This window comes from Eschrichtius robustus, chromosome X (genome assembly GCF_028021215.1).
Source record: "Eschrichtius robustus isolate mEscRob2 chromosome X, mEscRob2.pri, whole genome shotgun sequence".
NCBI lineage: Eukaryota > Metazoa > Chordata > Mammalia > Artiodactyla > Eschrichtiidae > Eschrichtius > Eschrichtius robustus.
The window spans coordinates 75,642,910-75,657,924 of record NC_090845.1 but is presented as its reverse complement, the minus strand read 5'-3'; the positions used below and the strand labels follow the sequence as shown (position 1 = coordinate 75,657,924).

General features: G+C 33.7%; 1 protein-coding gene across 1 annotated transcript in view; it reads right to left on the bottom strand.

The window, feature by feature from the left end:
- The window catches only part of DACH2 (dachshund family transcription factor 2), a 596,924-nt gene that overhangs the window by 132,840 nt on the left and 449,069 nt on the right, over nt 1–15,015 (bottom strand). The window contains exon 6 of the mRNA XM_068532639.1: nt 10,319–10,491. Coding sequence (XP_068388740.1) covers nt 10,319–10,491 — 173 coding nt within the window. The remainder of the gene's footprint in view (nt 1–10,318; nt 10,492–15,015) is intronic.

Genomic DNA, 15,015 nt, shown 5'->3' with positions numbered 1-15,015 from the left:
AGTAATAGCTTTGTTTTTCCACAGAGCACTTAGAATAAGACTCAACTAGTGATTTTTTCAGTGAATTTGAATTATCACAAAAAAACCCTCTCTGTGTTGACTAATTTTAATACCAGATGTTCACATGCTAATGCCATTGCCTTGTGACCATTTCCAATCAATTCATTAATTGCCAGCTGCTCAGCTAAACAAAAAACACAGCTAATCAGATGATACTGGTAAACAGCCAAATAACAGCTTCCTACTTAAATTTCTTAAATTTGTTATCAGAGAAAACTATGGCACACTGATATGACAAAGTTTCCCACAAATACAGAAAAACTGTATTATAAAATATTTAAATGTAGGAAAATATATTTTCATATCAGTCAGGTATTTTACCTATTCTGCTCTCAGGATTTTGCCACATTGAGTAATATACCTGAAGGATGAAAAGCTTTGAAAGCCTAATGATCTTAATGCAATTTTCAATTCATGTTATAGTTATATTAGTTATTAGCTACAAATGCTAATATCTGAGCCAACAGTAAAGGGATCTGAGCCAGACCTAAAGACTATGTGCCTGGCATAACAATATTCCCAAACTAGTTTCTGGCCAAAAAACAGAAACAAACAACAACAAAACCAAAACCAAAAAAAAAAATTTGTTCACAACTTATAATGTCTTTTCCAGCTTGGGAATTAACATCTGTATCACTAATGATCATTTATGTTGAAAACATTCCCCAAAGTTTAATATCTGATGAATCATTAGTTTTCATTCATTCATGCAACAAACATTTATTGAGTGACTAATATACCCATTGAGGATGAAAGAAAGGCCTATGGGTGTCTTCATATGGTGTGTAGATGCTCCTAGTTCAGACTAAAGACTAAATAATCCACATATAAACATTCAAAGATAAATTAAAATAAAATACAAATTAGATCAATTTTGATATCAGAATGGGCACATCTCTCCAGTCCCCACCAGATCCCTAACTTTTCTTTTGTGGCACTGAGATCAAAATAGCCATTGCACATGAACGGATGCTCTCTAGAGGGCGGGTCCAATACCTGTATATGCATCTAATGGTGGGGAACCCTTGGTCCTGTACTGATAAGAAGTTGCACAGACAAATGTATATAGGGAAAGCTACTTCTTTCTCAGGCTAGCTCTCTGCCATGATTTTGGTTTCTACTTATTACTATTTCTATATGAGTATAGAAAACATAATAAAAGAAAACTTAAGTATAAAACATAATAAAATAAAATAATATTACCTAATATATATACTGAGTATTTACTAGATGTCCGACAGTGCTCTAAGTGTGTTAACAAGTTTGTCTCATTTAAGTCTCTTGTTAACACTATGAAGTAGGTACAATTATTATCCCCATTTCATTGGGAAATAAGGCAAACTGAGATACAGGCAGGTTAATTAATTTTCCTAAAGTCATATAAAAGAAATTTTGAAACCAGGATTCAAATACAGGCAGACAATCTGACTTCAGAGCTTGTGCTCTTACCCATCATGCCATACTGCGTCCAGTGAAATCTTCTCAATGCATCTTACTTAGCTGACAAACTATGATGGCTCTAGCCAGAAACAGTATATAATTCTATAAATTATTTGGGGGATGGGGCATCTGCCTGTTTCATTTTGTGTTTTTGATAAAGCAATGTAACATGATCCTCTGCACATATTAGACCTTTGCTAAATCAGTGAATTCTGTGTTCTTGCTCTCTGTTTTCTAATAGAAAAAGATGACAATAATAATGGAGTAAGCCAATATTCAGCAATAGCTATCATTTCTGGACAAATTCAAGGCTAATTGCAATACATTTGCTGATTTTTCAATCTGTATTATCCTTTTTTCTCAAAGATTACTAGTGATTCTGAACTTTTCAACCATACTATCTAATGCTTTAGAACAGTGTTGTCCAATAAAATTTTCTGCAGTGATGCAAATGATCCTTACCTGTGCTATCTAATATAGTAGTCAAGTACCATGTGACTATTAAGCAGTTGAAATGTGGCTAGTTGAAACTGAGGAACTGAAGTTTTCATTTTATTTAATTAATTTAAATTGAAATAGCCACATGTGGCTAGTGGCTACTATATTGAATAGTGTTGCTATAGTAGGTATGTGCTATGCATCTGCCTAAGATACTTTGTTAATTGTTTACCACCATGGAGGTGGGGAAGCTTATTAAACCATAAGCAAATATATATTTTCTTTAGATTCTAAGCTTCTAAAAGTCACATCACTTCTCAGAGCTCTAAAAAGCTATGGTTTTCTCTCCTACCTGTGAAAAGGAAATTAAAAGGATGAAGCCAGGTCTAGTCTCCCTTGGGTTAGCTTTCACTATCTAAGGACATTTGCAGGAATCAACACCTCTAATCACCTAACTTTTTTCACACTAGGGTAGAAATATTTACACAGTGGTAGAAGAGAAAGGCACAAATGTAATTATGCTCTTTCCAATTTGACTTTATTCTATGTTAAGCTGGTATAATATCAATTGTCAAAGAAACTAATTATTCATTCATTTTATAGAGATTTCTTAAACTTTGACTCACATGTTATGCCTTTCTGAAGAAATAAAAGATAATAGGTAAACTGCTTTGAAAAGATTTTGTTTGATTTGCTTAATGGATATGGGAGAATATTGGCATAGAAAGTTTGATTTGATAAAGATTTCATATTTCATGTAATGCTTTAAAAGGGGAGTGTTGTCTTGCTCAAACTAGAGCTAATTGTTAAATATACAGTAATTCTGTGAGCCAAGTGTTAAGCTGTTGTTAACTTGAAATCAGCCATGGTGGGAATATTTACACCATAGAAATTAGCAAATGTTATAAATCAGAGGTTTTCTTTTTTTATTTTGTTTTGTTTATGAAGAGCTGCTTTACAGACACACCACTGGATGCTGGACCAAATATAAACTCTAAAACACTGAACTTTTAAGTCTATTATGGGGATATAGGGATTTGAAGGTTTTTTATTTCATTCTAATGTTCAACATTATCAGACTAGGCAAATAACAAGATTATGAATAAGTACACTAAGTGTTGCATTCATTTGAGTCTATGAGCATTCAAACGAACACAAGTACACTGTCACATTATTAAAACACATATTATGCAAATATGCAATCACAGTTGTATGCATTCTACATTGGTCCTTTTAAAGAACCTGAAAAATTAAGGACAAACATGGCACAATGACAATCATCTACTAGTAAACTTTTAAGCACAGAGAAGGTAGGAAAACTTAAATCATTGTACATAGTTTCCATTTTTCTTATGACTCAGGAATCCTGGTCTCATGGAGTATAAAACAAAATCAGCAAAAGCATGTTTTCAAAATAGTACATATTAGTTCATTTCATCTATTTAAATTTTTAATAAATAATTCTGTTTATTATTTGTCTCTTCCCATTAGGTTATAAGCCTTAAAAACCATCTGATGCATAATAGGGACTCAATCAATGGAGAACAAAAAATATGGATGGCTTTAAACCAGATATCAGTGGCTTCTTCTGATTCAAATAGCTAACAATATACTTGCTAACAAATGCCAAATTGGCTAACCTGAATTATGATTAGGAGTTAACATGACTTATAGATTAGCCTAACCAGTTTTCTGATGTAGACTCAATCAGAAGAAATGGAAACATAGAAATGAAGTGTAAAGAATGTGAGAGATCTAGTTTGCAGAAAGAAAAAGTGAAGCACAGGAATATTAAAATATTTCCTCCCAGGCACTTTAATCAGAAATGCTAAGTGTTTTCAACACCCATTTATAATAAAAACTCTCCAGAAAGTGGGCAAAGAAAGAACAAACTTCAACATAATAAAGGCTATATGTGACAAACCTTCAGCTAACATCATATTCAACAGTGAAAAGCTGAAAGCATTTCTTCTAAGATCAGCAACAAGACAAGGATATCTGCTCTTGCCACTTTTATTCAACATAGTTTTGGAAGTCCTAGCCATGGCAATCAGAGAAGAAAACAAAATAAAAGGAATCCAAATTGGAAAAGAAGAAGCAAAACTGTCACTGTTTGCAGAGGACATGATACTATACATTTGATACTATACATAGAAAATCTTATAAATGCTACCAGAAAATTACTAGACCTCATCAATGGATTCAGTAAAGTGGAAGGATACAAAATTAATACACAGAAATCTGTTGCATTTCTATACACTAACAACAAAAGATCAGAAAGAGAAATTAAAGAAAAACCCCATATACCATCACATCAAAAAGAATAGAATACATAGGAATAAACCCACCTAAGGAGAAGAAAAACCTGTATTGGAAAATTATAAGATGCTGATGAAAGAAATCGAAGACAACACAAACAGATGGAAAAATATACCATGTTCTTGGATTGGAAGAATGAATATTGGGAAAATGACTATACTACCCAAGGCAATCTACAGATTCAATGCAATCCCTATCAAATTACCAATGGCATTTTTCACAGAACTGGAACAAAAAATCTTAAAATTTGTATGGATACACAAAAGACTCCGAATAGCCAAAGCAATCTTGAGAAAGAAAAATGGAGCTGGAGGAATCAGGCTCCCTGACTTCAGACTATACTACAAAGCTATAGTCATCAAAAGAGTATGGTACTGGCACAAAAACAGACATACAGATCAATGGAACAGGATAGAAAGCCCAGAAATGAACCCATGCACCTATCGTCAATTAATCTATGACAAACGGGGCAAGACTATACAATGGAGGAAAAACAGTCTCTTCAATAAATAGTGCTGGGAGAACTGGACAGCTACATGTAAAAAATGAAATTAGAATACTCTTTAACACCACACAAAAATAAACTCAAAATGGATTAAAGACCTAAATGTGAGACTGTAAAACTCTTAGAGGGAAACATAGGCAGAACACTCTCTGACATAAATCGCAGCAATATCTTTTTCAATCCATCCCCCACAGTAATGGAAATAAAAACAAACAAACAAACAAACAAACCTAATTAAACTCAACAGCTTTTGCACAGCAAAGGAAAACATAAACAAAACAAAAAAGACAACCACAGAATGAGAGAAAATATTTGCAAATGATGCAACCAACAAAGGACTAGTCTCCAAAATTTACAAACAGCTCATGTGGCTCAATACTGTAAAAACAAACAACCCAATCAAAAAATGGGCAGAAGACCTAAATAGACATTTCTCCAAAGAAGACATACAGATGGCCAAGAGGCACATGAAAAGATCTTTAACATCACTAATTATTAGAGATGTGCAAATCAAAACTACAATAAGATATCAACTGACACCAGTCAGAATGGCCATCAGCAAAAAATCTACAAACAATAAATGTAGGACAGGGTGTGGAGAAAAGGGAACTCTCCTCCACTGTTGGTGGGAATGTAAATTGGTACAGCCACTAGGGAGAACAGTATGGAGGTTCCTTAAAAAACTAAAAATAGAACTACCATATGATCCAGCAATTCCACTCTTGTGTATATATCTGGAGAAAAACTTGGTTCGAAAGTGTACATGCATCACAATGTTCATTGCAGGACTGTTTACAATAGCCGAGACATGGAAGCAACCTAAATGTTCATCGACAGATGAATGGATAAAGAAGATGAGGTACATATATACAATGGAATATTACTCAGCCATAAAAAGAATGAAATAATGGCATTTGCAGCAACATGGATGGACTTGGAGATTATCATACTAAGTGAAGTAAGTCAGACAGAGAAAGACAAATATTATATGATATCACTTATATGCGGAATCTAAAAAAAAAGAATGATACAACTGAACTTATACACAAAACAGAAACAGACTCACAGTCTTAGAGAAAGAACTTATGGTTGTCACAGGGAAGCATGGGGTGGAGGTGAGGGATAGACTAGAAGTTTGGGACACACATGTACATACTGCTATATTTAAAATAGTTAACCAGCTACCTACTGTATAGCACAGGGAACTCTGCTCAATATTCTATAATAACCAAATGGGAAAATATTTTGAAAAAGAATAAAATAAAACCCTTTAACAATAAAAATGTCAAAATATGTGAAATATAAAAAAATAAATGCTAAGTGCTGGAAATTAAATATGGTTTATAGAGCAACTCATTCACTAACTTGATATTCTCTATTTCTCATATATTCAAAGCACATACTGCAAGTCCAGCTTCCAAAGGAAATTGTCATCACAGTCTCATGAGCATCAGTGACAACACACAGGCATCAGCTTAACACAAACTACGCTAAAGGAGAGTAGCAGGTGTTTAGAAGGATTCTGAAAACAATATCACAGCATTTTTTTTAATTCCAGAGATTTAAAAAAATGATATGAAAACAGGAAAAATTTTACTTAAAAGTAAGAAAAAAAAATATGCAGGGCTTCCCTGGTGGCGCAGTGGTTGAGAATCTGCCTGCTAATGCAGGGGACACAGGTTCGAGCCCTGGTCTGGGAAGATCCCACATGCCGCGGAGCAACTGGGCCCGTGAGCCACAACTACTGAGCCTGCGCGTCTGGAGCCTGTGCTCCACAACAAGAGAGGCTGCGATAGTGAGAGGCCCGCGCACCGCAATGAAGAGTGGCCCCCGCTCGCCGCAACTAGAGAAAGCCCTCGCACAGAAACGAAGACCCAACACAGCCAAAAATAAATAAATAAATAAATTTATTTAAAAAAAAAAGATATGCAAGCAATAAGAATAATTTAAATGCATCAATAAGTTTGGTAGCTCTTTTTGTGAATATTTGTAAATTTTAATACAACTAAACACATATTTTGGACTTTTTTGTAATGTGTTATAATCTCTTACTGTGTATATCAAGTTTCTGATATATATATATTTTTTTCTTCAGCTGTGTTTTAAATTGCTTGAAAGTGGGGATATAATGGAAATACTAGCTGACTTTTAACTACAGAGATGCTTTCCTAGATGACTCTATAATCACATTAGATTGTGTATGCTACAGACTGAAAGCTTGTCTCCCCAAAATTCATGGGTTGAAACTCTAATCCTAAATGTGGTGGTATTTAGAGATGGGGCTCTGGGAGGTAATAGGTCATAAGGGGGGAAACTTCATGTTGGGATTAGTGCCCTTATAAGAAGAGGCATGGTAGAGCTAGCTTCTTCTCTTTCTCTTCACCTTGTGAGGACACAGCAAGAAGATGACTGTCTGCAAACCAGAAAGAGAGCTCTCACCAGGAACATAATCACAGGCACTTTGGTCTTGGATTTCCCAGCCTCTAGAACTGTGAGAAATTTCTCTTGTTTAAGCCATCTAGTTTATGGTATTTTGTTATAGCAGACCGTCTGAGCTCAGACAATGTAATACACAGCAAAGAGCGTTTTGTGAAGCAAGCCGTTGTGGCTTTCCTTAATTCATAGTGGATTTGTCAGAAAAAAATCAAGTTCCATAATTATGTCATTTATTTCTAAATGTTAAATGTTAAATTTTCTGATCATTCAAATTTTGGAAAGACAGTTTACCTCTAAATGGTAAATATAATATAAAAGATCTGATGACTTCAATGCAAATATTTTGTGAGTAATTACAATGAGTAATACAAATTTAAATATCTGTTTTTTTATGAAAAACTACCAGGATAAAAATAATCTGTAAATGTAATAGAGAAAATGTGGGTTTTTTTGAATAGTTCCTGTATGCCACAAGTAGTAGTACATGATAAACTCTCAATTCATAGGTTTGCCCATTGCATGTGATATTCTAATAGATTGAACTTTGGAAACGCGCCTCACCAAGAAGCACATTGAAAACAAATTTCCGTTGAAATATAGATCAACAGAGGTGTGAAATTTCTGTCCATATAATTCGGTACCATATAGCTAGTATCATATTGATAACTATTCTTGAAAGAAGGGGTGAGGTTTTAACATATGAACACCTAATTTGTCAATTAATTAAAATATTTTGTTATGGTAGTTCCTGTGAATTATTATTTTAAAACTAATAATGTTACTATATACAATAGCACCTTTGAAAAAATAAACAAGCAAAACTTGGCAACTATATTAAAAAGCTTCTCACTACGTATTCACTGAAATCAACTCTGTAAAAATTTTTTTTTTTTATTTCCTTCTCATCCTCTGATGGAAATCTACTTCAATAGATTTGCAGAGAAATTTATCAAAAGGAATTCAAAATAAATATTTTGTTTTCAACTGACTTTAGTCAAAATAACTATATGAAAGTAGATGTAATTTTCTTCAGCGTAAAATGGTTTCTGCATATTTGCAGGACTTAAATAACCATGTGATCTATGTCAACTTTTACAAAACAGCATCCAATTGTGTTTGTGAAGGTTCTGGCTTTCTCTTAAAATAGGTTGCATATGAAGTAGACAAATCAGCAATAAACAAAAATATAGCTATATTGCTTTTATACATTAACAATATTTGAATTATTAAAGGAAAAGATAATTATCCTTTCCATTTCAATCGTTATCTCCACCGATAACCAAATACTAGTCATGAACTCTGTCCCCAAGTGCCTCTTTGATCCAAATTCATCACAAAGCTATCCAAAGTCCCAAACATTCAAACAAAATGTAGCTGATTCAGTCTGAGTAATGGTCATTAAGAAAGTAAACAAAGGTACTTCTGAAGAGCCATAATCATACCTCTATTGAGAGTATTTTTTTCATCATTTCAAAGTAAGCGTGACAATTCCATTACTGTAAATCATGTTTTGTTTCATAATAGAGTTTCCCTGTTTTGTGTGGGGTCACATTTATGTAGTAGCCATCCAGTTTCAAAATCATAGGAAACTTATTCCATCTTTTAAATAATGTTCATGGGTGATTTTTTGTCTCAAAGACAACTCCGATTCCTGGTTTACGTTCTGATCAAGTATTCAAACAGAGCTCTGATTAGCTGGGGTAGACTAATTCACTGAGGACCACAACCTTTACAGGAAGCACACTGCCTCTTGGCCATGGAAATATATATGGAGCTTAATAAAAATTTATCAGTTTTTCTTTTCCTTTCCTACAAAGGTTATGTTTTAAATTTTCTTCATTGTTTTAGAAGTCCCCCAAACTGGAAGCTAATTTAAAATGGAACAAAAATGTCTAGAATCTCACATTTCTTCTGCCTTCACTTCTTTCACTCCCATGTGCATCTATTACAATCATATCAATATTTCAAGGCCCAGCTCAAATCCATCAACTGTAATGCCATTTGTGATTCCTGCTCCCTCTTTCTCCAATCTAGGTTTGATCTCTCCCTCCTCTAAATTCTTGTGATACTTGGTGATTCTCTATGCTATCCATCACAGTCTGTGTTGTTATGTAAGTTAAATAGTACTTGTTGTTTGTCTTAAATTTAGTTTGTGAGTCCTGGAAGTCAGGAATTATGTCCTATTCATATCCTATATTGCTCTCTGTGATGTGTATATATCAAGAGTATAATATTTGTTGAATAAATGAAGGAACAAAGGAACAAATCAAGGGTTGCCTGGATTAACTATACTCTTTTGATACTATATACCCTTATATTATCTCCTCAACAAAAGGAAAAATACATTAAAGAGCTTAGTTTACTTGGAGGGCAGAGAGACCATGTGCCAAACTAATAGGAGACATAAGGAGGATTATAAAATATTCTTTGTGTTTCATTACCCAGTTTTCCTGAAATTTTGAAAAAATTTATTCTAGAATATGATGATAATGATATAAATTATCATAAGTATTTATTTAATGTTTCACAGTTTTAAACTATGTTTTACTCATATTATCTCCAGACAGCCAATGAAATAAGTGGGATGATTATTACTATCACCTATATTTTACAGTTGTGGAAACAAGTTCAGGAGGGTTAATTGTCATATCCAAGGTCATTCAGCTATTAATTGGCAGAATAAGAATTGAAATTCAGGTCTTTCCGACTATAAGTCTTGTATGGTATATACTACTCCACAACCGCATCACAAACACCAAAAAGATACAGTGGTTACTTTCTTTCACACCAGCAATGGGAATGGATTTTGGACATTCTTCTACTCTGTCCTTAGGTGGGCACACCTCCCACACACTCTTCTCATGAATGCAGGACAGGAAGCTAGAATTAAAGGTCATATCTGTGGTCATTTAATGAAAACAAACAACAACAATAACAAAAATAAAAAACAAAAAACACCTTAGCAGGCCTAGTCAGAAATCAAACTCATCAATACTTTATGCTAAGCAACTGAGTCAATGAGCTGTGTGTTTATACTGAAGATCTAGTGGTATTGCTATTATTTTATCAAAATTTACATGTAATTAACACCGTTGTCCTCTTCTAAATCATGATTCTTACCTTTATAACTGAGGCCCCAGCTCTGGAGAGTGGACTGTGAATCTGGGCTGCAGCAGCCATGTTGGCAATAGTATTGAGATGGTTCATCTGATTCATTGCCATGGCAACTGATGCAGGAGGTAAGCTGACTGGAAGTAGGGGATGAGGCATCATCATAAATGGCAGATCCAGTCCTAAAAGAGACAGCGCATGTTAAATTATTACATTAGTTACATTGTTTGGACAAAGGGAAATCACATCAAAATTGATCCTATAAAATAGTAAAAAAAAAATCTATATTTCACTCTTGTTGAATTTTTTTAAATGAAGTTTTAATATATCCTAGTATCTCTTTGAGAAATTAATAGTACTTATGGGATTTAACATTGTTTTATAATTTAAAAATGTTCCTATATCCACAGACTTTTATTTAACAATATTCCTTGTTCATGCTCTCACTCCCAAAATAGTTACAAGGTTCAAATTTTTTACTTATAAAAACAAACAAAAATCTTTGAGCTGAACATCACTTTGTTTAACAAAAAGAAGTAACTTTCTTTTTAAACATTATAATGTACTGATGTGTAGATAGTTTCTAGCTTAACTCTTTCTTTAGGAGACATAATAGTGGTGCTGGTATGATAAGATATAGATTCTCTAGGCTTCAGAATTATTGAAGAAAATAAGACTTGGAATATGTCCTACTCTTTTAGTTATAAATCTCTAAAATGAATGTGTATAGCTCTAATTTGGAGCCTTTTTCTGTAAGGAATAACTCCCTTATCAAAATATCAGCCTGTTTTCCAGTTTAATAACAAATACCAATATCTTTGAGTAGCATCAAGAATTCCATTTGTTTTCTTATGCAATGTGAAATCTTTCTCACATATTTTGAATTTCTTAATATCTTTCAAGTACTATCCACATTACACTTGTGGTAGCCACAGATATGTCATCACGAAAATGGTAACAAATTAAAATAGTTGTCTACTTTTCCCTTATAAGGTTCGGATTTGTGAAGAAATACCTTTGAGCAGAGGATAAGGAAAGTTAGCCTAACATTACGGATGCTAACATGACTACAATAAGTAAACCATAGCACTTTATAATGTATTTTAAACTATTGTCTTGATAGTAATCTTGCCTTCTTTTGGACATGAGCCCAGGAACTAGCAATCTTTAACAGATGTTCTAAAACATGCTTACCTAAAATTTTCCTAAATTATTACAGACTATTAACATTCTACTATGGGCAATGTTTGTGTTCATCTTGCACACAATTATCAACTGTTAATAACATCCCTTTTTCCTCTTTGCCATCCCCTCATTTTTTCTTGCTTCCCATATCACAACAGCAAGTGTACAACAATGAATCTATAGGAAATATATTCAGAGGCCCCTTAACTATCATTCCTCAAAACAACAGCAACAGCAATACAAACACTTTACACACATATTTTTAGGACCAAAAGGAGGCTAGAAGGAAGAAACATTGTGAATTGATTTGAAGTCCATCTCCTGGGTTCAACAATAATGGTTGAATTAAAGTCATTAACAAAACAATTTCAAAAGCAGCAGAATAAAACAAACTTCTGGATATGACAGGTCTCATACATTAAAGTGGTTATCTCTATTAAAGAAACTCGTAAATAAAGAATACAACCATCACCAATATTTCTGATAAAGATAGCCACAAAATGCACTGTTATCAGAATTACACAAGGATAAAAAAAAAACTAGAAACAAATTTTGCATGGAACCCCAGAAGGGAAACATATTCTATACTTCCTATGACTCCAAATCCCCAAAAAATATTAATAAAGTATTTTAAACTTTTCCCCATCACTTCACTTATGGCTCAGTCTCTGAATCCTTTTTAGGAGCAATCTATCAAAACATACTTTTCAGTTGTGAAAACTTTTTCCTGTGATTATTAATTTAAAGCCTGAACACAATGTAAACACTGAATTCAAAATGGATTTCTGCACACCGTTTTAAAGTAGTTTATTTTCAGTTAAGCTTTCAAAATTACTTAGATATATATGCATTTTATACGTTAACCATCATACAGCTTTGCTATAATGATAGGATATTCCATAACATAAATTAATCACTATTTATCTTCCCCTAAGAACCTTCACTTTATGCTCCATATAATAGCAACCATCAATAACATACGTCGATTTCTATATAAGGTTCTCATTTACCACAAACCCAAGATAATTATAGACTTCCAATTCTTCTTTATGTACTCAGTATTTTAATAGAAAATTGATCAAACCGTAGATGAAAAGTAGCCATCAGTGCCTCCATTTACCTCTCAAATGCTTAAATAAACTTTTGTTCAATTTACATTTCCCTTAGCAGTATAATAATCTTTCCTCATTCTCCAAAGTTTTCCAGCATCATCCAGATACCATCTGGCGGTATCAAGTCATATGCCTACTTAAAGTCCAATTGACATGCAAACTAAATGCAAACCACAAACAGAATTTAACAGCCCATTGACAGTTTTAAAATATAATTCATTAAACATTTCAAATAACCATGAAGGGCTTAAAAGTCACAATTTCAGATCATGACCTACAATAACTAACCATGAATTGACTATAGTACCCTGGAATTTAAGCTAATATTTATATTACAGGCAAGTTTAACAGTGACCCCAGTTGAGCTGCACATGCAAAGCATATGCAAATACTGAATTATGTAAGTCAACCTTTTCCCAAAGCTGGAAACATTAAGAGCCATCAATAGTACACAACACTCCAGCAATCTGGCTCATTTAGTCACATGACAGAAATGTACAGCAACTTTTAATAGAATGGTAATGAAGACAAACTCTTTTTAAAAATCACCAAAATGGATTTTTTCTTTCCTGTCAACCACAAGGACATCAGGCAGACGACTATAAGCACTCTTTCTAATGCATCTTGGTATTCTGGCAACTCCTATAACTTTTATGTAAGTGTATGGCACCACCTCCTCCCAGCCATTAAGGTTACAAACTTCAATAATACTCTAATCTTCCCTCTAAAATATCACATTCATTTGGTTTCCAAGTCATGTTTTCCTCTGTGATATATTGCATTCTACAGTCAGGCACCAATCCCACCATGCCTAGAAGGTAACCTGTCTTCCTGGTTTTCCTATGCCATTTAATTTGCCTTTCCACTCCAATTTTAAGACTTTCAGTGGCTACTCACTGTCTCTAGAATAAAATATAAGCTCTTTGGTTTCATGTGAAAATACCTTTCTAGCTTTGATATCTCACTATATCCCTCTGTGTATGCTCTACTCTAGCCCCTCTGGACTAGTTGTAGCTCTCTACAATTTTAACTCACCTTAGCCTTCACTTTTGTTGATGCCTCTCTCTGGAATCTATCACTCTAACACATTTATTTGGGTATGGTAAAAGTCCTCCTCCTTTTGTTAATCAATGGACTTTAATTTTAGAGCAGTTTTAGGTTTACAGGGAAAAAAATGAGCAGAATTTACAGAGAATTTCCATATACTTCCCCTCCACCAGCAGTTTCCCCTCTAAGTAACATCATGGATTAGTGAGGTACACTTGCTACAATGGATGAATCAATATTGATACATTATTATTAACTACTGTCCATAGTGTGCAATAGGGTTCATTCTTTGTGTTGCAAATTCTAAGGATTTTCACAAATGCACAGTATCATGTATCTACCATTACAGTATAATACAGAATAGTTTAACTGGCCTTAAAAATCCCCTCTGCTCTCTCTATTCACCCCTCCTCTTACACTTGGCTTTTAATGTCTCTATAGATTTGCCTTTTCCTGAATGCCATATAAGTGGACTCATACAGTATTTAGTTTTTTCAGACTGGCTTTGTTTCACTTAGAAATATGCACTAGTCTTTTCCAGGCATCACAGCTCATTTGTTTTTATTGCTAACTATTCTTCCATGGCATGGATATACCACAGTTTTACTCATTCAGCTATTGAAGGACACTGTGGTTTGCTTCCAACTTTTAGCAATTATGAATAGAGTTGCTATAAACATTGGTGTGTAGATATTTGTGTGGACATAAATTTTCAATTCATTTGATAAACAAGGGAGACTCTGTTTAGCTTTGTGAGAAACTGCCAAATGCTTTCCAATATGGCTGTCCCATATTGAATTCCCACCAGCAATGAATGAGAGCTCCTCTTGCTCCAAATCCATACCAGCAATTAATGTTGATGAAGTTTTGGATTTTAGCCATTCCAATAGGTGTGCAGGGGTATCTCATTTTGTTTTAATCTGAAACTCCCTAATGGCATATGATGTTGAGTATATTTTCATATGATTATTTGTCATCTGTATATCTTATTTGATGAGGTGTCTGTTCAGGTCTTTGACCCTTTTTTAATTGGGCTATTTCTTTATTTTTAATTGAAATATAATTGACTTACAATGTTATATTAGCTTCAGGTGTACACTTGGTGATTCGATACTTTTATAGATAATGCACCATACAAAGTTATTATAAAATATTGACTCTATTCCCTGTGTTGTTCATTACATCCCTAAGATTTATTTGTTTTATTACCTGTAGTTTGTACCTCTTAATCCCCGTCACCTATTTTGCCCTTCCCCCCACACTTGCCCCTTGTGGTAACAACTAGTTTGTTCTCTGAATCTGTGAGTCTGTATATGTTTTGTAATATTTGTTAATTTGATTTGTTTTTTAAATTCCGCATAT